The sequence below is a fragment of the Musca autumnalis genome, unplaced genomic scaffold (genome assembly GCF_047663935.1).
Source record: "Musca autumnalis isolate F117 unplaced genomic scaffold, ASM4766393v1 scaffold_2, whole genome shotgun sequence".
NCBI classification, from domain to species: Eukaryota; Metazoa; Arthropoda; class Insecta; order Diptera; family Muscidae; genus Musca; species Musca autumnalis.
In genome coordinates, this window is record NW_027411755.1 from 262,862,726 (window position 1) to 262,889,674 (window position 26,949).

Consider the following 26,949-nt stretch of genomic DNA (forward strand, 5'->3'; position numbering starts at 1 on the left):
TAAAAACAATTTTATTGTGGAAATAGCATAGTCTAATTGTATTGTTTTATGGAGAACAAATTTGTAAAGTGGAAAAATACTTTTTTGTTTCATTTTCTTTTTTATTTTTAATAAAATACAACGTGTTTGCTTCCTTTGTTGGCGGACAAATTGTTCTGTTTTGGCAAGTCAGCTGATTGCTTGCTGGTTTTTGCTGGGAAGGTGTCTGTTTACTTTTTACAATTTTCTAGCAAAAGAGAATAAAAACCCCTTACTCTCTGAGAAAGTTCTTGCTGGACAATTCTTGCTGGGAAAGTAACCAGACAGACTTAATGTGTACCCAGCTTTACACATCATACAATTTCTTCAAAAAGTAGAAGGTCCATATCGGAAAGACTTTCGGGTACCTTCCTCACGAAAGTTCAAAATTTTCAATTGAATGCAGTTCAAGGGATGTTGGAGGATAGTTTTGAAATATTTTCCGAAGGCACTCTTTGTAGTCCTGTATACAGCGACATTCATGCTTCTAGATATAATCGTCCAAAAGTTACAAAAATATTTAAAAAACAAAAAATAAAACACTGTAACAAGTAAAAAAGTATTATCGGCTACACAATCGATATCCTTTTCCTCAAATTTGGTGGCCTTGTTTGGACGTATGAACTTGCCGACAAAATATTGAGACTTTTTGGTATTAATGGTTGTGGATGCTCCGAATAAATGTTTTCCTTCTGTTAATAAATTTTTGAATTTTTGACGAGTAGGTGCCTGACGGAATGGACATACTTGTTCTTGTTGGGAGATTGACGTACATTTGAAAGAAATGTTTACGTCAAATCGGATTCTCATTTCGGTCATTTTAATTGGTACTTTCCGGTTTTTTACAGCTTTTGGTTCATTATCTCAGGAAGTATGGATTCGAGAGCTATTTTGCGCGCCATTTTAGCGAATATTTTATATTTTTATGGAGGTACCCGAAGGATGTACAAAATTTGGACCCAATTGATTGCTCCATTCGAGAGTTAGCGTGCGCTCTAATCCGCCAGACAGACGTACGAACAGGGCTAAATCCAAGTGGTCTGCAAAGGATTTCGATCGAACTGAGATATGGAGCCGGAAATGACAAATTTTTACGGCCACTCCTACACACTTCTCTAACACCAAAGGTTTTTGTGATCTTTGTTATAATTTTTTCTATATAGACTTCTTAATTAGGTCTCTCATTTGAAAAATTATCACATTTAGATTCACCGCTTTACAGCTTTTAGAGCTGTCTCGACCTTTATGAATGCTTCTTGGAAAATGAGCCGCAGGTTAGTGTGGTTCAACGCGAAGCACAGTGGAAAAAATACCGATTTAGCACGCCAAAAATGTAAAGGCATTTAAATGTTAAAAAAATTTATTTCGCATTAGCCAGTGTGGAAGAACGGTTCATTTTTTATTGACAAATTTTAGAGTGGTTTCGGCAATATATTTTAGTGCTAAATTTGCGATCGCTGCATTCAGTTTTAAAGATTATTATATACAAGCAATTTTAAAGCTTATTATATACAATATTTGTGACAATTAAAATTTGTCACATCTGATTTTGTTTGAACTTATGTTCTTTGTTACAGGTATTTAGTAGGGAATGCCGTGGGATGCCGCGTAGTTTTTTTATTTTATTTTTAGAACTCATAGTTTTTAACAAATTAGTGAAAATTGTAGCTGCAATAACCTGCAACTTATGATTTTATACTATTTATTATTATTATTATTATTATTATTATTATTATTATTATTATTATTATTATTATTATTATTATTATTATTATTATTATTATTATTATTATTATTATTATTATTATTATTATTATTATTATTATTATTATTATTATTATTATTATTATTATTATTTTTACCTGAAAACACCGGAATTCGGGCGATACCTTTCTATGAGAGCCATATCTTCCTCTGCTGACAATTCTCCGTCGGAATATTTTATACCTCCAACGAAGACTAAATACCAATTTTTAGCAATTTCGGATGGATAATGTTGCTAAAACCTTACCGAAATCGGGGATGCCGTTCTATGGGGGCTATATGAAAACGTGGATCTATACCGAAAATTGCCGTTAGCGCATTTAAAAAATAGGGCTCCTTAGAAATTAAACAAAATGTATAACCTATTTCCACCAGGGGCCATCCCCGTACATAATTGGAAAATGACATGGAAATCGGTTCAGAAGTTTTGGAGATATAACATATTTAAAAAAAGTGGGCGCGGTCGGGTCTTACGGCCACAAATAAGTGCCTAGAGTCGGAGACACAGCCACCATTGTCTATCGAATTCATTAAATTAATTGTTAAACCTCTTCAATTCAACAAAATATATAGCTTACTTTCATCAGGCGACATCCCGATACGTTCGCAAGATTTACAAAAATAGCTTTTTTAAAAAATAGGGTCTGGTTGAGTTACCCCGAAATTCAACAAAATATATTAACTATTTTCAACTGGGTTCATCCCTGTACATTTTCTGCAAATTTCAGAGATTTGACATACACGGTGCAACATTTTTAAGGTGATCTTGTGCAAACAATTCGAACTGAGGATTTTTTGAAAGTGCAGACCCAAACGACAAGAGTTGGGTTTTGTTGTGTCAAATCCAGCTCGGATTTTATGGCCCCATCTAAACATTGTTAAATATTAAGTTTTTAAAGAAATTCTGGGCTATATCTCTGAAACCAATGCTAATCTTCTTCTGAACTCTGAAGCAAATTTGTAGATAAGGACAAGAATAAAATACTTGGAGAAATAATGAACTCGAAAAACTACATTTATTGCCTCAAATTTCAAAATATATGCAAAAATTCCACAATTTTTATACATTTCCCACCGTGTCTCCAAAACCGTTTATTTTTCTGAACATTTTCTTTTGGATAAATAATCCCTAGAATGTAATACATAACCCTTCAGAACATGTCATTGTTGTAAAATGCCTCTATGCCGTTGTTTTCAGTACATTTTTCACAGACGATTTAATAAAAACGTCAATAAGGTAGTGAAATCCAAAATGCGAGAATAAACTGTTGGTGTGAACTGTGTTTGAAATACGTGTTGTAAAAGATATGATGCAAAATACCGCTGAAACGACATGAAGTAAGCATTTTAGAGTTTCAAAATCTTCTAAAGAATTGTTGAAAACTTTATTTGGAAGATTTTTGCAAAACGTTACTTGATTCAACTCCCAATAGTTTAGCCGATACTGACCAAAATTTCAGCAATTATGTAAAATGTTCTATATTTTATAGATTTTGATGCCCTAGATGGTGTTTTTCTTATGTGGTTTCTTCAAAAGATAAGTTCTACTAGTCTATGGCTACAATATTGCTAAAGACAGCAAGACCAAATTCCTATTCGTTTCTGAGATAAAGGCCTTATAAATGTAGTGTAGTTAGTGTAGATTTAGCCCAGTTTAAATGGGGCCATAAAATCCGAATTGGATCTGACAGGACAAAACCCTACTAGGGTTTTTGTAGTCTAAATTTATACTTTCAAAAAATGCATACTAAAAGTTGTTTGCATTTATAGTGTTGCATAGTGTTATGGTCAAACATGCAATAAAACATCGAGTTATATTTTTGACGCGCTAAATCTGCATTTTTCCTCTATGCGAAGGATCTATGGAATAAGTAGCTGAACCGAAAAGTTCAGTATAACAACAGCGCCAAAACGGCCTCACTTACATGACCAAAAAATCAAACTGACTATATGGATTTAACTGGAACCTTTTAAAATAAATATTAAAAAATTGCACATTGTATTATTTTAGAAGGTAGTATTACAACATGGAGTTTTTTAGTAGTTTTTTCAAAAGGTTCCGGTTAGATCTTTATAGTTAGTTTGATTTTTTTGGGCATGTGGGTTAGGTTGTTTTGGAGCTGGATGCCTCAAATAAACATCCGAAGCCTCTATATAACCGTTTCTGAAGTTTAAGTATCTGGGAATATATCATGAACATTTCAAGTCGATCGGAACAATGTTGGTTCAGATACGATCATTAAAAGTTAAGGTTTAAATATGCTTTTCTCGAAAAGGCATCTCTAAGTCGGTGACCAAAACAACTCGAGCGCTAATGAAGTGATTTTTCTGAAAATTTGCACGCTTATTTAAAACACTTCCGAAGCTACAGTAGCACTGGTCAATACTCTTATGAAATTTTCAAATATACTTACTATCGCTAAAAGCAATATAGTTGATCTATGTGTATAAATCCTGCATAGTCAAACACCTCTGTAACGAACGGCTTTATAACGTATACTCCTCTGTCAAGTATTTTATAAACTTCAAATAAAACAACTCTATAACGTAGTCTCACCACATAAAAAATCTACCGTATTCGAAATCCATGTTCCATACCATTCGCCAGACTGTTAATACCCTTGTAGAATGCTCTGTAAAAGTGGGGTTGTGCTTTGTTAAGAAACAAAACTATGAATGGTTTGTTTACATTTTATTGGGGGTATAAACATTTGCATCGCTTGCACTTTCAACATGTTGAGAGGAAAATGCACACACACACAGATACACCCGCTCCCTGCAACCAACAACATTTGTGGAAGTTATGTTGCGGTATCGATGTTATGGAATCCGTTATACAACAGAAACAGCTGATTTTTGTTTTGATTTTTCTGGGAGAGCATGCTGGTTATTGTTGTGTACGTGTGTGTGTGTGCACTCGGTTGCGAGTCCAATGTCGTAGTGGATTGTATCGTGAAAACGGTGGTGGCTGCGTAACAACATGTTGCTTTGTTTGATGTTGCGCATGTAACTGCATTCATTCGTTCGTTTGTATCTTTTGCTACGGAGTGCTGCTGACAAACGAATGTAACTAAGCCAGAACAACAACAACAGCTTTTTAGTTGCTCTATGTTTCAGACTCTTTGTTTTTGTTTACATGTTTTGAACGCATGGACGTTGTATGCGATAGCTGGATGATTTTCAATTTTAGTTTTTTGCTTGACTTCGTGTTTAACTGTTCGTATTGACGGTGGAATTTTTTGATGAAAACGCCAATAATAAAAATAATTCTCTGAGAGTCACAGTTACATTACAAAAATTATTTACAACAAGAAAAAAGATTTTTGTCAATTTTAATGTTGCTGCTGTTGAGTCGTCGTCGGTGGTGAATGGCAACAACAAACGGTGTTTTTGTTTTGGAATTTTCATTCCTTACTTCTAAACAGCAAGTGTTCGTGCGTGCGTGAGTGAATCGGTGTGTGTGACGGTATTGTGACCCAGGCCAGAAGTGAGAGATTAACAAACAACAAAATTCCGGTGGCAAATAATTTTTGGCTTAATTAGAATTTATGTGAAAAAATCTTTGATTGATTTATTGAATGGCCTTTATGGTCGATGGCAAAGAGAGAAAAGCTCTTGTAAAATGTTCAAAAGAGTGTGTGTGCGTCGTGTTTAAATGAACTTGAAAATTATTTAACTACAACAACTTTTCATAAAAAAGTAAACAAATATTACAAATGCGCGCGTTTAGTGTAATCAAAGCTTCAAATTTGCATAAATTACAATTCAATTTCTTGTAAAGCGAAGGAGGAAATCTTTCGCAATTCAAGCATAGCCACAGACAGCAGCATTCAATCGATAATAAATTTTTGTGTTGGCTGCTGTGTGGAAACGCTAGGAACGTGGTCGGTCGTTGTGTTTGAAGCCGCAAAGTTTATTTACCCGCAAAAATAAAGGTGCGTTTCTCCAAGTCATTTGGCAATTACATTCAAGTGGCTGGCTGTCTGTTTGTCATGTCAGAGGCAACATTTTTTTTAATGTTCTTGTGAAAATTGTGACAACAAAAGAATTAAAAAAAAAATAAATTCTTAAAGAATTAAAGTGATTTCAATTTGAAAAATAAAAAATATTGGATATAAAAATATTCCAAAAGCAAAATAAAATAATAAAATTTAAAAAACGTGTTTTTAAGTGGTTTTTGTTAACAAACATCATAAATTTCAGTAAAAATTACTGACACCAAAACAAACTTAACCACAATAAAGGAAATTCGCAACATCAGTTTGCTTGTCAAGATGAAAGCATTAAAGAATATGGAACTACCACCAGCAGCATTGTCTGTCCCATTAACTCCTTCATCGAAATCTTGGGATCATATGCCACGCAAACGTAGAAGACTCATTGGCCAAATGAATTTAATGTTATTGATATTTCTGGGCTGCTGTATCGGTTTGATTTTATGGCCCCAGTTAAGCTCTGCTGCTGCAGCGGATTCCTCATTGCAAGACTTTGGATCCGTTACAGCAAAAGGTGAGAACATCTTTATGCTTGCTAGCAGCGACAGCAACAACAACCCTGCTGGTGATGATCTTGGCAATGCCTTTCCTGGCTCCATACAAGGCAAAGACCACGAATACGATGACGACGATGATGATGGCGAAGACAATGACAACCATCAAGGTGATGCAAGTAATGGTGCAAAAATACCACTAATGTCAAATGTTAGGAAAGAACAAGCATCGAACGAAGACATAGAAATGATGCAACGTTTACCACAAACTTCTAACATGATGCCAGCGTCCCCAGATCACAAGCCACAATCAGAAAATAATCGTCATCTTAGATATCAACAAATACAGCAAGCTCTACGAGAGCCCATTACACCATTGCCACCAAAACACTATCATCAAAGGCATCACCATCATCAGCAGCAGCATCACAACCACCACCAGCAACAACAACAACAACATTATCGTCATCATGGCAAGCATGCTGTCGCTGAGGAGAAAAAGGAGGATCAAGAGGATGAATTTAAATGGCCCTTGCCACCACCTCGTTCCAGACAACACTATGAACATCACCTCAAACAACAACATTTGCGCCATCATCAACGACAACATTTGCATCATCATAGACGGCACAATTTCACTGGAACCGCAACAACAACCAGCTCCACAACGACAACCACAACTATGAGACCCCGTTATTTCGATCGGGATGGTTTGTACAGCAATCCAATGGCCTGGTTACCGGCAACCACTCAAGGGCCCCAGGAAGGGGACGACGAGACGGAGGAGGGAAAAGAAAACAAACATTTTTATAATCCCCATAATCGTTTATTCAATGATGGTGCTGAGGACCAGCAGAAACAAGAGGACAAAGAGCAAGAATTTAAACGTATCTCTCTTTCGCTGGATGCCCAAAAGGATAACTCAGGAACAGCTGACAACGGAGACAATTTTTTGAAATTTGATAATGTCGATGATGATTTGGATGATGATGACGATTACTCCTATGAAGATGATAATCTTGATGATAACAAGAGTCCATCTGCTCCAAGTCCCAATACTGCAAAAATCAATGTTAAACGTTACACGGCACCAGTGAGAAATAATCCCTACAAACCATCAGCATCCGTTTCGTCGTATTCTTCGAGAAAACGCCCACAACCACCCGCACGTAATTCCTTTGATGAGGATTATGACAGCCCGGTTTCAAATGACAACAACAACGATAATCGTGATGATGACACTTTTTCCGATGAGAAATGGAATAAAATTGAACATGAACACTATCGCAAACAGCAACAACATCAAAGAGCTATGCAAGCATTACGTTCCCGACGTCCATCAACCGGATCTTCTACAGTGGATACTGCTTCCAATAGCGTAAAGAACAATAAATATCCTTCCGCAGCATCCAAATCAACATCATCAGCAAAACGTCCAGCTTTAAATGAGGTAAGTTATTGTTGTAGTTGTAGTAGCCCCAACTCTCCTTTACCTTTGTGGCGTTCCCTCTGATGATCTGTAAACCGACCTTATCAGTTTCAGTTCACAAAACAAAAAGTGTAATTTGGTCTCTGTGCCTTTTTGTTAATTTAAAACAGCAGACAACAAAAAACTATTTACAAAAAAACAGACCACTTGTGTTTATTTAACGTTTACCCGTTCGTACAATGATAATGCCCTCCACCAATAGCTTTGTAATTCCCCACCAACAACAATGGAACTAGTGAAACGATTTAGAGTTTTCATAGCATTACCTCCAGATACACTGAGAAAAAAATGGAATTTTCCTGTGCTGCCGAAGCGGAAAAAAGAAAAGTGAACAGAAGCTGGTAAGCACGCCGCCTTGCACCCAGAAGGTCTTCGGTTCGATCCCTACACGCAGGAAAAACTAAATGCAGCAAACAAATAATATGTTTGGGTGCAAACAAATAATGTGTTTGTATCCACAAATATTTGTTTGCAACAGTTTCTAAAATAACATATGTTTGAATCCAAACATACATAAAAGTTTGGAGAGTAAACGAAAAGTTAATTCTATTTAGTAAAATCGAAATAATGGTTTTAGATCCCAAGTGTGACTGGCCCAAATCTGCTTCACATAATTTGACGATGATTTTTTAGTACATACCTCCTCAACAAAATTTCAAAAATGTTCCCGCAGTTGCAGATAAGGACATGTTAGAGATCGTATTGAAATTTGTTGCAGCAGATTGTACTCACCATTGTAATAGAGGTGGGACAACAAGAGCTCCGAAATGCGAGCGAGTTTCACTCTCTACTGGAATTAGTGCGGGAGTACTCCTGCCAGTAGTAAAAAAGAAACTATTTTTCTAGGCCACTAGAAATAAAGCACATGCTCTTTTTCGAGTGGGAGTAAAATACGCTCGAAATCGAGCAGATTCTATTCCTTCCGAGTACTCTTTTATCTTTTGTCATACCGTTGTTTTATTTGTAAGTGTCAGCATTTTCTCAATCAGCAGCTGCAAACAGAACAATTACGTTGAAAATAACACACGAAACCACAGATCAGCAGAGTAAATGCTTATTCTATTTCCAACATTACTCTCACTATTATTTTCCAACAAGGAGAAATCGCGAGCGCTGCCACATAAAACAAAAGAGTGGAGTGTAAACTTCTTGTAGAACTCGTTTTCTTCGATTACACTCACTCGGGAGTATTTTTCACTCGATAGTAAAATGGAGCAAATCGGAACTCTGGGGACAAGTTCATAATGGCCCAAAAATATCTAAAAAACCCTGCCGACACCAATCTTAATGACTCATGAGCACGAAAACTTACAAATCTAATATCCGATGTGGCCGAATGTTTCTACATCGTAAAATTTCCACAAAACATACATCAAGTTTCAGGATGTTCTATATCGGATAACTCCTTCGGGAACCTCCTCACAAAAGTTCGGAATTTTCGTTTAAAGTTCGAAAAAATCTTACGGCAGCTAACTAAAGTGATTAGTTACTTAGTTTCGATAACTATAGAAAGATAATACTCTCAAAATTAGATCCAGTTCTATGATGGAATATGTCTGTTCATTCCTTCGGGTATCTTCGCACCATTACAACTTTTTTGTGCTTTAATACATTTTACGGCCACTTCTCGGATTATCTGGCGAGGGTATATCTCTATCGGCAAATCTGACTGATACTGATTGTATTTATTCTTTTCGAACGTAGAATGTCTTATATATGCCCACTACTTCGGGTACCTCCGCCACAAAAGTAAAAATGTCGGTAGAATTGTGCGCGAGATAACCCTCGAAGGTAGCAATCGACTTTTTCCAAACTTTGCACATCTTAGTATTTCCTTGAGTCATAGATCTTCGTGTTTAGAATATTTCAAATGTTTTAGCGAAGGTAGTCTAAGAACAGGTTTTGGATAGTTTTAAATTTTTACAGCAAGTAGTCTTCGCGGTCGCCTTTTGGGGGAGAAATCTTTATTGCTTGAGATAAATACCCTAAAGCTGTAAAAACCCTTACAGCTACCAACTGAAATGGCTTTTGCACCAGATAACTCTTAAAGGGAGTACCCTATTTGGTCCAAAACCATTGTAGTTCTTCGAACTTACATGAAATGCCAAGATAGATTATGTTGATCCACTCCTACGTTGATCTCCTTCCACAAATGTTCAAACCTTTTGGGTTAGGTATCGATTGATGGCTGTTTCCGGAGAGTTCACCGGCGAAGTAACCGACTCCTCCAAACTTATGTTTTTTATAAAATTAGCATAAGTGCGAATATGTACTATATCAGACCACGCCTTGAACCAGAAGTCTGATTACCGAATATAAATAGATTATTGTTTAAGGGAGGAACCGTGGTGCAGAGGTAAGCACGCTTGCCTTGCACTCAGAAGGTCTGCGGTTCAATCACTGCTGGCTTACATTCCTGAGTTTTCAGCCATGAAAAGCTTCTCTACATGTGGTGCCGTAAGACACGCAGTTCGGACTTGCCGGTAAAAGATGCGTCACGTATCATGGACGTGGACTCATTGATATGAGTGAAGTCTCCCTTGTCCCTTCGGGGATATGTGTTTATGTAAAGTTTTAATAGTATTAGTCCCCACGTATTATTTCCCGATTTTTGAGGTTTTTAGCCACATTTTCCACGGAATTGACATTTCGGATTCTCCATAAATATGAAGCATCTGAGTCAAAAATTTTTAATATATGGAAATGTAGTCTCCAAACTTGTCCGAGTTCGCAGTGTACAGTTAAATTTGCTCAAAATATAACGGTCAATACTTTATTATAATTTAACATCTATTATTTTCTCTGTGAGCAGGAAATATTTTTTTAATAAATATTTTGTAAGGTCTTTAAAGTGGACACGGTGGTCTTGAACAAAATTGAAATGGAAGGTTCCGACACCTGGGAAGTTTTGCGGTTTCTGAAACTACAATGTTCATAGATGAAAAAAAAAAACAAAAATAAAAAAATCGCCGGAGCGCTTTTTAAACAAATCGCTTGGAAACCGCAAGTCCTATCGAAGTGGGACTAAAGAAAATGTTGTAGCTATGAAAATTCTCTACAAGATTGACTTTTATGATATCTTCGTAGTTTTTACCGTTTTTGAGATATAGAAGTTCAAATTAGGACAATGGATTGACTGTATCTAATGATACAATGTTATGAACAGTGCATTTATATTTTTTAGAATTTTCTCAAAATATTGTTCAACGATTTTCAGTGTCAGAAGAGTGGATTTTATATAAAATATTTTTTATGGTTTTCAGTGCCGTAACCGTGTATTTTTTAATGTTTTTCAGTGTGGATTTTTTCAGATTATTTTGCAATCATTTTCAATGTATTTTTTTAAATAATTTTTTATTGATTCAGTGCCATAAGCGACTTTAAAAAAACAATATTTTTAATGATTTTCAGTACCATAATAGCGATTTTTTTTAAAAAAATATTTTTAATGATTTTCAGTACCATAATAGCGAATTTTTTAAAACATATTTTTTAATGATTTTCAGTACCATAATAGCGAATATTTTAAAAAATATTTTTTTAATATTATCGCAGTGCATAATAGCGAATTTTTTTGAAACAATATTTTTTAAAGATTTTCGTAATCGTGGATTTTAAAATTGTTTTTCAAAAGTTTTCATAATCATGAATTTTTTTAACAAATATTTTTTTACGATTTATAAAATCGTTGATTTTTTAAAAAATATTTTTTAGGATTTTTAAAATCGTGGATATTTAAAAATTTTTTTTTATGATTTTTAAAATCGTGGACTTTTTAAACAAATATTTTTTTACGATTTCAAAAATCGTCGATTTTTTAAAAAAATATTTTACAATTTTCAAAATCGTGGATTTTTAAAAAAATATTTTACAATTTTCAAAATCGTGGATTTTTTTAAAAAATATTTTTTGCGATTTTCAGAATCGTGGATTTTTTTTTTAAATATTTTTTGCGATTTTCTAAATCATGGATTTGTTAAACAATATTTTTAATTGGAAAATCCATAATCTTTAAAAGAAATGCCCCAAAAGTTCCAAGAAGTCCTATATTTTTGTCTGCAAGTTCGTAATTCCTAAAAATTTTTTAAAAAGGATTTCGATTATGTTGTTGGAATTTCATTAATACATTGATGAAAGTCTCAATTCGCACAAGGTGATTGTATATGTCTGTTGGAAAAGTAGGAAGATACTTCTTTACTTGTTTAAATGGGGCTTCCTTTATCATATTCATATCTGTCTTTACAACTATGTATATTATCAACGAAGGACCACAATAACCCTACAACAAATTGAAATCACCATTGTAAGAGCCGATGCACTGCATCTGTTTACACGATTACACTCATTACTTGTATAATAGTAACATGTACAATTTTATATATCCCGCGAAGCTTGTAGCTTGTCTAAGTGACTGTGAGGTCAGAACTTCACCTTGTACAACTTTATTATTTTGCTAGAATTACTCTCGTGATGGAAGAACTAATTTCCTTCGGTGTATAAAAACCCCACCAATGCAATGCACTTCCACATTTCGTTGGCGCTGCCGTTAATGCTTTGACAATAAATTGCGTAGCTAGAAGTTTTTTATTGGCATAATGTGGTGGTGATGGCTATGCGACAGATCATCAGCTGGTCTATATAACCAGGCAGGCATTCATTCCGCCACTTATTCATCATACGTCTGTCTGTGCATTCGTCATCGCTCACACAGAGTTCCAGATAGATATGTACATTGTTCGTTCAACAGGAGAGATGGATGAATGCCGTGCTAAAGGTTGATGCGCATTTTGTTGTTGCTGTTGTTTAATTCATTGGTCGTTTGTTCGTTTGTTCGTTCGTTTTGTTCTAGGCATTTTATGTTCATTCGTTTTTTTATTGTTGTTGTCTGCTGCTGATGGCCTTTTCCATTGTTTTATTTTATTTTTTATACAATTTCACAGAGTTTTGTGGTCTATAGTAATTTGTTTAATCATTAATTCTTTTTTTCCAACTGGATTGAAGTTTTTTTATTTTATTGTGGTCTTTGTTCTTATTCTTTTTTATTGTTGTTTTTTGGTTGCAATTACTATTAAATAATTGATGAAAGGGGTATCGTTTTGTTGTTGTTTCTGCTGAAGCAGTTGCTCAATGATATGATTGCATTAATTGAACGACACAATATGGAGAAGGGGGGAGACTTATTCATAATATGAGTAGTTCTTTGATCTAATGGCAAAAATTCTATATTTGTAATGGTTATAGACAATTGATCGGAAATTAATATGTTATCATAAATTCGAAATCAGGTTAAAGGAAATTACATAGACATTTTGTTTCCTCAATATATATATTTTTTTTGTTGGTAACCCTCACTTGTATGAATGAATGGCTGGTTGGTTATAAATGAAAATAAAACGAAACAATAGAATTTGAAATAAGTTTATGATGACGTATCATAAACGTGAAATGCATGTGGGTGCATTGACTTCTAATTGTTGTGGAATTTGGAATTCTATAACACACATTTTTGTCTAATTTCCTGTTATAAAAAAATTTAATTATAACACAGTAGAGTTGTATTAGTAACATTAATTTTTATTAGCGTTCAATGAGGGTTTATGATACCTTTCGAGAAAAAAGGTAAATAATTTTTGGATTCATGACTTCCATAAATCGTTTAGGGTCAAATTATCAAATAATCTCTAATGCGGTATTTATACCATAATTAAGTTATAAAATCTCTTAAATTGCACGTTAGGGGGCGTATTGATTTTGGTTGTCTGTGTGAAAGATTTTTAAGACATTCGAAAAGCTTATGGTGCTGATATAAGTTTCTTTCAAAAAAACGGAAGGTTAATGGAGACTAGTTATAATATTGGAAATAAATAGAACATAAAAATAAAAAATAATTTAAAAAAATTAAGTTTCAGTGTTTTATTTAGAAATGCACTTAAAACTAAAGAATAATTTGTCGCTTAGCCTCAATAAATATATTCTTTCTCATGATATAATCTCTCATATAAAACGCTTGCCGTTTAATTTTGCCACCACATTTAAATGCAAGCGTTTTATATGAGAGATTATATCATGAGAAAGAATATATTTATTGAGGCTAAGCGACAAATTATTTTTTAGTTTTAAGTGCATTTCTAAATAAAACACTGAAACTTTTTTGACCTCTGAGTACCCCAAATGCCGAATTACAGTCCATTTGAGCAGAAAATGTAGATTAAAATGCTTGAAATTTGGTGGTACCGTTATATGGAGGCTATATTAAACCTTGACCTACGTCCACAATTTTTAGTGGGGAAGGACTATTGAGAACTCCAAATGCCAAGTTACAGCAAATTCGGGCTAAAAATGAAGACAAAATCCTCAAAATACCAGAAGTCGGGTGGTACCGTTATATGGGGGCTATAGGAACAAAATGGAGCCATATTGGTTTGGGTTTCATATTGGTCAACTGCAACCGTGCTAAAAATCAGTTACAAGATTTTAAAAGGGGGTCAAAACACTGTAAGAATGGACCAATATAAGTTTTGATTTCATATTCATGTATTGTCATCCAAACCTGAAAAGTGTGCAAAGTTTAAGTACGATTGGTCAACTGCAACTGTGTAAAAAATGAGTTACCAGATTTGAAAAGCAAAATACCGGAAATCGGGTGGTATCGTTATATGGGGGCTATAGGAAACAATGGACCCATATTGGTTTTGGTTTCATATTCATGTATTGTCATCTAAATCTGCAAAATGTGCAAAGTTTTAGTTCGAATGGTCAACTGCAACCGTGTTAAAAATCAGTTACCGGATTTGAAAAGGGGGTCAAGTTAGACACCGTAAAAACACTGTAAGAATGGACCAATATTAGTTTTTATTTCTTATTCATGTATTGTCATCCAAGTCTAAAAAGTGTGCAAATTTTAAGTTCGATTGGTCAACCGCAACTATGTGAAAATGAGTTACCAGATTTGAAAAGCAAATTAGATAAAACACTGTAAAAGAGTGTAAAAATGGACCAATATTGGTTTTGATTTCATATTCATGTATTGTCATTCACATCTGAAAAGTGTGCAAAGTTTTAGTTCGATTGGTAAACCGCAACTGTGTTAAAAATGAGTTACTAGATTTGAACTAAACACACACCAAAGCAAGTTAAATAAAACACTGTAATAATAATAATAAAATAATTTTTTTTTTAATTTAGAAGGAAAAATATTTTGAGATATTTTGGACTACACCATTTTCACATGTAATTCGAAGAATTTCAGTTGTGATTTGATTATTTCATTTGAAATTCGAAACATTTGATATTTCATTTGTAATTTGAATTTTTTCATTCGTAATTACAATTATTTCATTTGTTATTTGAATTTTTCTATTTGTAAATCGAATTTTTTCATTTGGAATTTCAAATGAAAAAAATTCAAATTACAAATGGAACAATTCGAATTACAAATGCAATAATTCGAATTACAAATGAAATAATTCAAATTACAAATGAAATAATTCGAATATCAAATGGAATTCTCAAATTACAAATGAAATAATTCGAATTGCAAATGAAATTCTCAAATTACAAATGAAATTATTCGAAATTCAATTCAAATTCTCAAAATACAACTGAAGTGTTTCGAATTACAACAACTACAAATTATTCGAATTACATGTGAAAATGGTGTAGTTTCCTATCCATTATTGGGTCCTTCACCTCAGGGTTGTGGAGTCGGAAAATGTAATCGAAGACTAGACACTTTTATATTTTTGGTATAATTATTAAAATTAAGGAATATTTGAATATTTTAATCTGAAAATATGTTGAAAACAACCCCATTAATGGATGTTGAAGCAGAACAAAATGTTAATCAAAATTTAGTAATTTATTATATAGGGCATTGGGTGACATTATAGTGCAGTGGTAAGCACGTCCGCTCTCCACTCAGAAGACCTTCAGTCAATCCCTTACCAGAACATCAAAATGTTCGGCGGTGGCAAATCCCCTCTGCGTAATGTTTGTTTACGTGTCCTGAATATTTCAGCCAGGACTCGGGGATAAACCCAAAAAATGGTTCGACTCCGAAGTTCTGCTTCTTATAGTGCGATAGCACCTATAGATAAGCTTAACATTGTTAACATTTTTCTGATATCGTCTTGCCAGACTCGCATACTTCTTATCTTCTTCTGTGACAATGCGCGCGTTTCTTAGCCGTTAAGGAATGATTTTCTTACCTCTGATTTTTAAATAATTTACCGCATACTATTTTACTTAACCTTAATTAGATCCACAATTCAAGTTCTATAAGTTTATATAATATTGGTGCAGTCTATCCGTAAAACATTTTCTCGTTCTATCACTACTATCCATTTGAATAATCACTACACCCCGCACAATTATTATCAGAAACTTGTAAAAATATCGCATACGCCCTTAATAACAGTGATAATCAGTATATTTAGATATTATTGCTGTTGTTATAGTACATCTTGCCTAAAGCACAACAATGCGTAGGTACATCAACCACCTCCTTCTTCTCCTCTGCCTAATACTTGTTTTTGGATGATGCTAACATCAAAAAGGCAGGCAGTTAGATATTGTACTCTGCTCACTGTGTCCAATCTTGAGACTTTAACCACATGTTTTGTTCAATAGTTAGGCTCAGCCAAAAGCCATGATTGTAATGTCAGTTTCTTGGTCAGTCAGTCAGTTAGTAAGATGGCCAAGCTGAACACAATAACAAACGCTTGGCATAGTGACTGTCTTCTGTCTGTCTATGCATTGTCTATGTCTTGCAATGTCAGTTTATTACAAATCAGTTTTCAAACATTATCCATTTTTGGTTATGTTTTTGTTGTTGAATGTTATTGTTGTTTTTTTGTTTTTGTTTAAAGTTTAGAGTTTGACAGAGTTTAGCCTGGGGACAATGGAAGATATTATAGTGCAGTCTTCTTTGTTCAAGATAATGACATTATTGTTGCTTTAAGAAGAGTGGAGATGAATTTTAAGTTCTAAAGGTTTGTTGTAGTGAAGATAAATTGTGGGTTGATTGCTAAATGGTAGAAATTTTAAATTCTGAAGGTATATTGTACCAGAAAGTTTGTTCTTGAAGCCGAACTCAAAATAGACTTCTAAATGTATCCATCTTTTGCACAATCTCAAATACAAACACCAAGACTGGAGTTATTTTCCTTCAGATAAAATGTGAAATTCCGGCATTCTCATTTCTTAATGAACAGACAGCAAATTTGAATTTTAACGACTTTTCTACTGGAGCACCTTGATCCATTTTCACGATATACCACAGGCAGCTAAAAACATTGCAAATATGTTCGTGTAACTTACCAACTCACAGCCAAATAATATCATGATACGCGTAGTTTTGATAGAGCGGATTGTCCGTCATATTCGATAAGGTCAACAGCGTTATGACGGTTTCTGCAAATCAAATACCCCCGAAACAATTCCACTTATTGTGCCAATCTTTTTCAAATGTGTTGTACCATAAGAATACTCCCACTAGGAAGTGAAAAACATTTCATTGTTGTGCTCCCTAACATTTCCTGCACCTTGGTTACCTATGGAATTACGTTTGCCTGGCATTGTTACTATTATTGACTTAGAACAGCAAAATGTTACTGAACCCTTCTTGTCTGGTTCATACGATCCCATTCCAACCCATCATCACATCACATGACAATTGTCAATTGTTGTTGTCGATGAAGAAGACAATGTTACATGGATCTATGGCATTTGTTGACTTTGATCTTGGAGCTGCTGCAACAAGAAGCACTAAAACAATAAGACCCATTGAATATTGAAGAAAAAAAGCATTTCTCTAGCAAATAGCCTGTTTCTTATATTTTACTGGCGCCACCAAGGAAGGCGGAATGGCTAAGAGAAATTACAACAACAACAAAAGATGCCAAAGAAGGGATCAACGGAAGTCTTGTTGTGTTTCTTTATAGTTTTTAATAATAGCAGCTACTCAAGCTGCTGCTGATGCCATGCCACGGACATGGTGACAAACCTCCAATAAAGTAATGGAAAGGTAAAGCCAAGCAAGGGGAGGTAAAGCCACTTGCAATAATGTAGGAACAAAAGTAAACATGTCTGGTGGCGCCACAGCCTCATATCTCTCTCCATTAACGATCCATATCACTTGGCAAAATAATAACAATTAAGTCATTGATCTATCGTACGGTGGAACCAACCAATGGAACCAACGCCAGCAGGATGACGAGATGACGACGATGACAGTTTATCAATACTCTCTGCTGTGTTGCTTTATTGAAACAGGCTTGGCACTTTCCCGGCTGATCGATTGAACCTGTGCTAATTACTGGTGTAAATTAATTATAAATCGTTTGTTTTCCAAAGTTTCCAACATTGTGGCAAATCAATTTCAGTTTTTGTTATCGAGGATTATAAACGGCAGGGCAAAGAGAAGCATGCCGTTGTATTGATTTTGAAACCATAAAATCTAGTTTGTCTCGTGCTAAAGTGTTATAATGATTTGTTATTGGAGTGAATTATTTCCAGCAGTAATTGTTAAGGAAATTAATCGAAATCTCAATTCGAAAAGAAGAAGAAAATTATTAAACATAGTTTTAAAGCGTTGTGTCAACCATGTGATACCCTATAGCTGTGCTAATATGAAGAATAATATGAAATCATAGCAACGAATTGGCTTGGGCCGCATTGGAAAAGATTTGGTCGGAGTGAGATTTGTCAGGTCCAAAACTAAACGCACAGTCTTTTTATTGATTTCGGATAAGAACTTTACACATTTTGATACCTTCTTGAGGTACCTTTCATTCCCGAGTAGCCGCTTGTTTCTAGGTTTTATAGTTTTCGAACTATGAACTTACTCAAGAAGTCCCAAAATGTTCGATATTGGAAATTGAATTCGGATATAGACCTCACGTATTTTGAGACCCTCTTGAAGTGCCATTCATTCCCGAGTAGCCGCTTCTTCCCTGGTTTTATAGTTTTCGAACAGTAGGTCAAACTGTACATGGCTATAATTTCAAGAAGTCCCGAAATTTTATATATCGGAAATTGATTTCGGATATGAACTTTCGACATCTGAGACCTGCTTAAGGTACCTTTCATTCTTCCTATCGCCGCATGTTCCCAGGTTTTATAATTTTCGAACAGTGGGTCGTCCAAGTGTTTGTGGGTATAATTTTAAGAAGTCCTAAAACTTTCGATTTTTAGGAAATTTATTTCGTATACGGATTACACATTGTGAGACCTACTTGCGGTACCTTTCATTCCCGAATAGCCGCTTGTTCCTAGGTATTATAGTTATCGAACTGTGGACTCACTCAAGAAGTTCCAACATTTGCTAGATAGGAAATTGATTTCGGATGGGGACCTTACACATTTTGAGACATTTTTTAGAGGTACCTTTCATTCCCACTATTGCCGCTTGTTTCCAGGTTTTATAGTTTTCGATATCGGAAATGGATTTCGGATATGGACCTTACATATTTCGATACCTACTTGAAGTACCTTTCATTCCCCGGTAACGGTAACATATGGTAAGCGAATAACCGAGCCATACTTTCATGAGCAAATTACTGCTTTTCAGTGCCGAGCTTCGGTGTCTCATCAGATCGTGCTTCTCTATTTCTGTTCGGATTCGGTTATAAGAAATTTGTAGCATATCTGATGTAGGGTACAAAAAACAACTGTGCGGATAACGCCACTTGTTGCCATCAAAAGAAAGTGTTTACGAGCTCTCAATTAAATTTCAAAATAAAGACTTGCCGCCACCACTGCCGACACAAAAGGCAGTGAGTGCTTTTTTCAATTCATTGGCCATTAACGGAACAAAATTCACTTTTCAGAATTGCATCATTCGAATTTAGTGCAAAATTCAAGTGAAACAAAGATCATTGTCCGCACCCCACACAAGAAGAAAAACAACAACAAAAATGACAAGAACAGTCATAGGAAATTCATATAGTAGAAATTGGAACGCAAGGCAATTCCATTGCTACTCACTCAAATAATCTTTGCTATAAAACTCATTACATATAAATGATTTTTTATTTTCAGCTCTCAAAGTTGTTGTTATTATTATTGCTTTTTCTTAATTCCGAAACATTTCGTCGTTTGGATTTTTGTTGAATATGTATTTTTTCGTATATTTTTCTTTCATTCTATCGTTGACCCATTTTCAGTGTAATTTCGTTCCTTCGCTTCAACTACTGCAACTTCATTCATTTGGGCATTTTCATGTCGCGATCATTGTGGGATGTGTTTTGTGGTTGTTGTTCCTTCCCAAAACAATAAAAAATCGAAGTAATGTTTACTCATTTTATGTTCTTTAAATTGTTTTTAATTAAAAATAAATCGGGTGCTGCATTGCACTCCAGCGAATGATGAGCTTTGTTTTGTGTTGTTTTTTATTGATGAACAAATATTATTATTTTGGCTCAATCAAGCGTAACTAATGTAACAGTGGGGCAGGCATTACTTCCTACCCCGAGAGCCCCATTATTAATTTATGTTAGACTCCTCTAATTAATCCGACCGTGCTTTATGCCTTTGGTGTTTTGGCGTTTTTAAAGCCATTAATATTTTATTACCAAATTAATCTCTTCCATTAGTTGATTATGTAATTAACTTATTGTTGTTTCCCATTTCCCACCTTTTAGAATAGAGATATTCTATAAACTGAAATATGTTTGTTCGTTATTAATCCCCATAAAAATCGCCCATATTTGCCCCCTCCCCACCCTATTTTGAAAAGGGTTTGGCTTTTGGGAGCTAAGCAATTTGCTTTCGTAGACTTAATTTTGTAACCAACAGTTAAAAAAGCCCCAACACTCAATGGTTGACCCAAAAAACATGGAAAGAAGGAAAAAACTTAGCTTGCCCTTTCGTCGTCCATTGTTGCGTGTCATTTCCCCCAAGAATTTGCTTTGCTTAATGAGCAGCGCTCTTTTCATACTAAATGATGCTCAACGAATGAATGAATCCACACCAAACTAAATGACAAAGTGACAATTCCGACAGTTCGAAGGTCATTGGAAGTGCTTAAGTGTTGTTTCGCCATAAATAGAGTCGTCGTCGGTATTTTATTATTTTATTTGTGTGTCTTCAATCAGCTAAGTGACAGGAGTATTTCAGCTTTGTCCATTAATTATGATGTTATTACAATCATTAAATATGCATTATGTTATAATAAAAGCTTACAATGCTTAATTTGTCGATTTGTAGATTAATAAAATTGTCGTTAAGATAACTTTGCTGAGCTGTGACTTTTGTGTTTTGGTGGCACCAACTATGTGAAACATACTCCTAACTTAACTCATGCCAATAACTATAGTAATACAACAATATTTCAAGATTTAACCTATAACCTTTCGTCAGGCAGTTGATTATAAGTCACTCGTCGCTTATATGTTTACTTTGGGGGCAGTTTTCCCATTTAGATTACAACTTTTAAGGTATTCTCCGCCCCAGGTCAAAAAAGTGTCTCATCAGAATAATTGTTTTGGATCCAAAATATGCTAAAACTAAGTCCATTGCAGTTAACTTGAAGTTGATCTAGCTTTGTTTATTCATTATCACATCGTAATATTACCATATCTTAATTATGGACTATATCGGACAAATCCGTTGAGAACCATACTCACAATAATTTATTTGAATCAGCTTTACAACAACAACTACTGTATTGAATATTCTACAATTAAACAAATAGCATTTAGTCAATGCTTCCCATGTTTGTGTTGATCATTCAGTTTTAGCTTAATTATTCTTCAACATTGTCACGTCATTCATTATTACCCATTCTACTTCCTCTCGTATTTATTACCTCTGTTCCATTTGTTGTTTACATTCATGAGTCTGTTTGTTTGTGTATTTGGAAAACGATTGCCCTTGTAGAACGTCCTAGATTGAGGATGTTAAAACAGTCTATGTGTGCATTAGCAATCGAGTATAAATATGGGGGAGTAGCGGGTGGGTGAGTGAGTTTTAATTTAGACCTCGAACTGAAACCGTCAGTAAAGTAAAGTGTCTGAATAAGTGAAGTAACGTTTTTGATGCATTGTAGACTCGTAATCTAAACGAACCGATCTTTTATTTGGTACATATCGTATCGGGGAATAAAACAAGGACTAATTCCGGAGCAATATGTTCCCACAAACATCCCCGAAGCGACAAGGAAGACCTTTCGCATATCAATGAGTGCACCCCTATTCATATTAGTCCAATGTTTTCGAATAAGCTTTTGTGCCGAAAGTTGGTTTACATTGTAAGCACATTTCTACTCTAAGTTTGGCGGATTTTTCTCTTCAAGTAGGAAGTTGGTGGTAGTTTCTAGGAAATGGATGTTACTTCCCCATTCTAAGTTCTGGTTGTTGTAGCAGCTCTGGTTCGAGTTCTGTCTCAATGAAAAATCGGGAGACGAGTTTAGAAGTTGCAGTGCATTGTGTGCAGGTTATTATCTGGTCCCAGTCTACGTTCAGGGCATATATTGGACACTGCCAATTCGGATCTAATACAAAATACACAGTACTGTTGTTTACTGAGCTTCAGTTTGCATTGGATTACGACTCTCTAATAGGCCTGTTGATCTAGAGGTTCACATTTGTACCTCTGGATTATGATCCAGCTAGCTTGTGATAGAGATTCTCGAGGTCACAACACCAACACATCATCGACAATATCTTGTTATGCTGCTGAACTGTTTTAATCTACGCCTACTCATGAATATAGTTCAGTGGTGCCAAAAACATGCACCCTGCTGTTGTCTTCAACTCGACACTGCAGCAAGTTTTAGTATTCTTCCATAGACCGACCTATTGCTTTGTAAAAGATCACCAACAATTCTTTGTAAGCACCACAAGGGGTGTCACTTGTTCCTACTTCTGATCATATCCCAAATAGCAATTAAATAAGCTGGAACATTACAGCAAATATACTGGCTTAGTTGGAGGTCGGGATCAGGGCACCCTCGAACATTATGTTTGAGGGAAGTTTAAGTTTAGCAGTAAACAGGTAGAAAACCAACGATTGAACACGACTCAATGAGTGTACAATCAGCAGGAACGAATTCTATTCAATCAGGAAAGTGTGACATTTCAGAAAGGTAGAGGTTATACAGTTTCGCAAATGTAACCCACCTTGGAGGAATAGTGTCTCAGGTGTATTTGCCACTGACAACAAACGGAACATCGGCCAGTATGATTCTTCTGCGCTGCCATCCTTGCCTGCCTTCTGTAGCGGAACCACACTAATTTTTCAATTTTCGGATACAATATATGAGGCTAATGGTAGATTGAAGATGCTTGTTTGGTACACAGATGCAGGTTCATCCAGATGCTTAAGCATTGACATTAAGACTCCGTGTGGGTCCAATGCTTTGGTAAGCATCCCTGGTTTGGTGGGTAATCGGGTGACAAGGCTCCTATACGGCGTAGAACACTCCGTCACATTCGGGTGTAGGAAGATCACTCGTCACCAGAGAGTAATTTAACCGTTGCACAGTGCGAAATATGAGCACTTTAGTGGAACTTTACTCAAATTTTGAAGTACGTAAAAATCATGATATTCATATGAAAATCCATAGGTAAGTATCCCACCATAAATACCTCATACTTAATTTTTCAATGTTCCCCGCGAAACAACCAGAAATGAACGTAAAAGTTGAGCTTTTTATTAATTATTTTTTTATTTATAAATAGCACATCGATTTACTTAAGTTAATAAAGCGATAGTAACAAATGGTAATCCAGTAGGCTATGACTTTCGTTCTTGTTGTATTTTGGAGGAAATTGTAATTTTTTGGTGTTTACAGAATTGCAAAATATGATTTAGTTTTTGTGTTATTCGTCCGCAGAAAAATTGATTTTTAATAAGTTCTTGAGAGAAAATATATATATTCTTTGGAAGATTTCTTTATACCCAGCGTGGACCAGCGTACTAAAATTTATATCATTTGAAAGGTGGGAACTTCCTCTATTGGAAAATTAAAAAATTAGCTGCGATTATTTGCGATTCTTAGTAATATGCCATGAATAGAAATTCACTGTATACAAAATATAAAATACACTAACCTAGTTGGCAATAATAATCTAACACATAAAATATACCTTAAATTGGGGGGACCTATTATTTGGGGGCAATAGCAAGTCGGGGATATATGTGGATAATATTTGTTTGGATGTTTTATGCTACTGAGAGCATTAAATGTCAAGTTGTGCTTATAAATGGAAAATGTTAAACATTCAAAATATTTCGATGGGGGGATATTGGAAATCGCGATGCTATCGTGATAATATTTTGTCGAGAAGTTTTCTATCCACTAAAACCACGATATATAAATTTGCAGCAAAATCGATTGAAAAATGCATTTTATACGTAAAAAGTAGCGACACCGTTATATGGGGGCTACTGGAAACCGCGGGTCTATCTGGCCCATATTGAGCCCCATGCTGCCCACATACATAAGAAACATGTTTGCAAAATTTTGGTAACATACGTCCATTACATTAAAAGTTATTAGTAAAGTTCCACTAAAGTGCTCATATTTCGCACTGTGCGTTGTCCACAATTTACTCAATCATGTTGCAATGTTACATTGCCTAATATGTTCTAGACTACTAGTTCGACTACTAGTTCATCACGCTCCTTTGACAGGACTAGTCACATCTGCTGACAAATTTGGTCTAATTTCGTGTATTCAACTAGAATTTATATAGCGAGCGGCTGTAACATTGATGACATTCCGGATTGTTTTCTTAATTACACGAAGCTGTGATTAGTAACTTCGTATAATCTTTGCCAAGTAGAAGACTGCGGCGCTATGGATCAGAAAAGAACGGCGATCAAAGGATATCAAGTCGGATGATCTACTATCGGAGTAAACGATAGGAAGTCGGTCTGAGCGAGGAGAAGTGGCGATTTCGGATGATGTAATTTTACCTGTCACCATTTTCCACGACAACCGCGATGCTTATGCTGCATGACCGGTACAGCAAGTCATGCCTTAATTTTAGTGCTTAATTTTTTCGGCGAAACCAATTTTTTTGGCGATATCTTTTGTTATTCTTGCGAGTATTTCCGCAATGAAAACCTTTTTTATCCGAAAACAGGAGCTGCGTTATCAGAAAATATTTCAATTTATAACACCATATAAGTGCCAAACGTATGTTTATATGATACGCCGATGTTTCATCTTACGAATAAAATAAATTTGAGTGATCAAATTTTTAGTGAATACTGGAATATATTTGATTTGTTCGAGTTGTGTCAAATTTTGGTTTCCTCTTCTCATAAAAATATACATGATTCGTCTACCTAATTATTAAGTATGTCCAAAACATCGCATTATTTCATCGCAAGATTCAGTTTCCAGAGATTCTTTGAAAGCGGTGGCGCCTAACTTCACATATTCCCATCAACTTTAAACATCAGTTTGACAGAAACTCACCACCTAATTCTTTAATATTTTATAATTTTATTTACTCCAAAATTTGCATTTTAAATTTCGAAATTTCAAATGGCATGCTAAAACCCAGGCATTATATCGCAATAGACAGACACCTCCGATATAAACTGGGTAGAAGTCGAAGTTATGAAATTGTATCTTCTTTAGAAACAAATAAAATTACATCCGCTACCAAACGACGTCATCATTTTGAACATCTTGTGGAATATTTCCCCAAAACATTACATAATATTCCGCAGATACCCATATCAGACAGCCTGTCTGCCAGCCTGCTTCACTGTCCATCAAAATAAATATGAAGCGTTAAAAGCAGAAAAAATACCGCTAAATACTAGCGATATAAAACAATTATTTAATAACCCCTGAAACAGAAATTGTTAATAAATTCCATCATAAAATTATAAATTTGTAAAAAAAGCTAATAGCTCTGGCATGGACCCCAATTTCAAGCTGGAATATTTTTAATTCAATATTTTTGTGGCAAGTTAATGACACAGCTGATGATGGTGGCTATAATGATGATGGGGACCATGGCAACCATGGTGGTGGTGGCAGTGTCAGTGGTGTCGAGGTGAGGTTGATGATTATAATGGCTCAGTTTCAATGCTTTTCGTATCTCTCTCACTTCGTGATGTAAATGAGGTACTTAAGCCGTACGCCTTTGCCAGTTGTCCGTCAAGCGTCCTTCATCCATGGGTTTGAGTTAATTTTTCGTTATACCAGTTTGCTGGCTGGCGTGTGTCTGTCTGTTTGCCCGTCTGACCATTTGACTCTTTTGTTTCTGTTGTTGTTGTTATTGTTCATGGTTGTTAATATAACACACAAATGCGAAATTAATTTGCGTGTGGTATCTTGGTTTTAACGCTTAGCTGGGTTATTTGACTGGTCCGATGCCTTGTTGCAGTAGCGGGGCAGGCATGTTAGGTGTTGGTACAACTTGCCGACCGGGTGGCAAACGCCAATTCAAGCAAATCCATCTACACAAAATTTAACAGCTAAACTTAGATGCTGTTGATGGCTAGCTGTTGCCATTGTTATTATTGTAGAGTTCGGCCCCTGTTGATGGAGCTGCTGCTGATGATGACGACCATGATGCCGTTGCTGAGTGTTGCCTCTTAACTTATTTTCTTGGTTAATCTATTCCAACGTTTTGTTGAATTCGTAATTATTATTGTTTTTTTGTAGCTGTTGAATAAAATGTAAACTTTGCTGAATGATGGGTTAGCTAACTTTTAATGCTGTTGTTTCCTCTGTTAAACTAACAAAAAAAACACGAAAAACGAAATTAACTTTAAAACAACAACATTTCTACAAATATACATACACAGTTGTTTTCTCCCTCACTTCGCATACACCACGTTTATTTATCTAAGAACACTTTATTTGTGAAGCAAATGAATTTTAAGTTTATTGTTGCTTTTGCAACGCTGCTGTATGTTTATTATAGTTGACGATGAGTGAATTAAAGAAAGAAACATATTTTGTCGATTAAATTGGAATATGCTAAAGAATTGATATTTCCAAAAAATATGTAACAATACAAGTGATAATCAGTACCCAAAACCAAATCAAAATTGCTCCACACTCAAGGTAGGGTAATTTGAATGTCATAAAATGAAGTTAAAATATCTTTTATCCAAATGTCGAGACTTCGGCTTCATTTGCGTCCATTGTGAAACTTTCGACAATGGAAAGCGGCCTCATAAAATGGCAGTTAGATGCATTAGATTCAGATATATAAAG

General features: G+C 35.1%; 1 protein-coding gene across 2 annotated transcripts in view; it reads left to right on the forward strand.

Moving 5' to 3' along the window:
- The first annotated feature begins 4,966 nt into the window (after positions 1-4,966).
- Positions 4,967-26,949, forward strand: part of LOC141391986 (uncharacterized) — a 281,204-nt gene continuing 259,221 nt past the window's right edge. For both annotated transcript variants that reach the window (XM_073964809.1, XM_073964808.1), the window contains exon 1: positions 4,967-7,721. In XM_073964809.1, the coding sequence (XP_073820910.1) occupies positions 6,057-7,721 (1,665 nt within the window). In that variant the 5' untranslated portion in view covers positions 4,967-6,056. The remainder of the gene's footprint in view (positions 7,722-26,949) is intronic.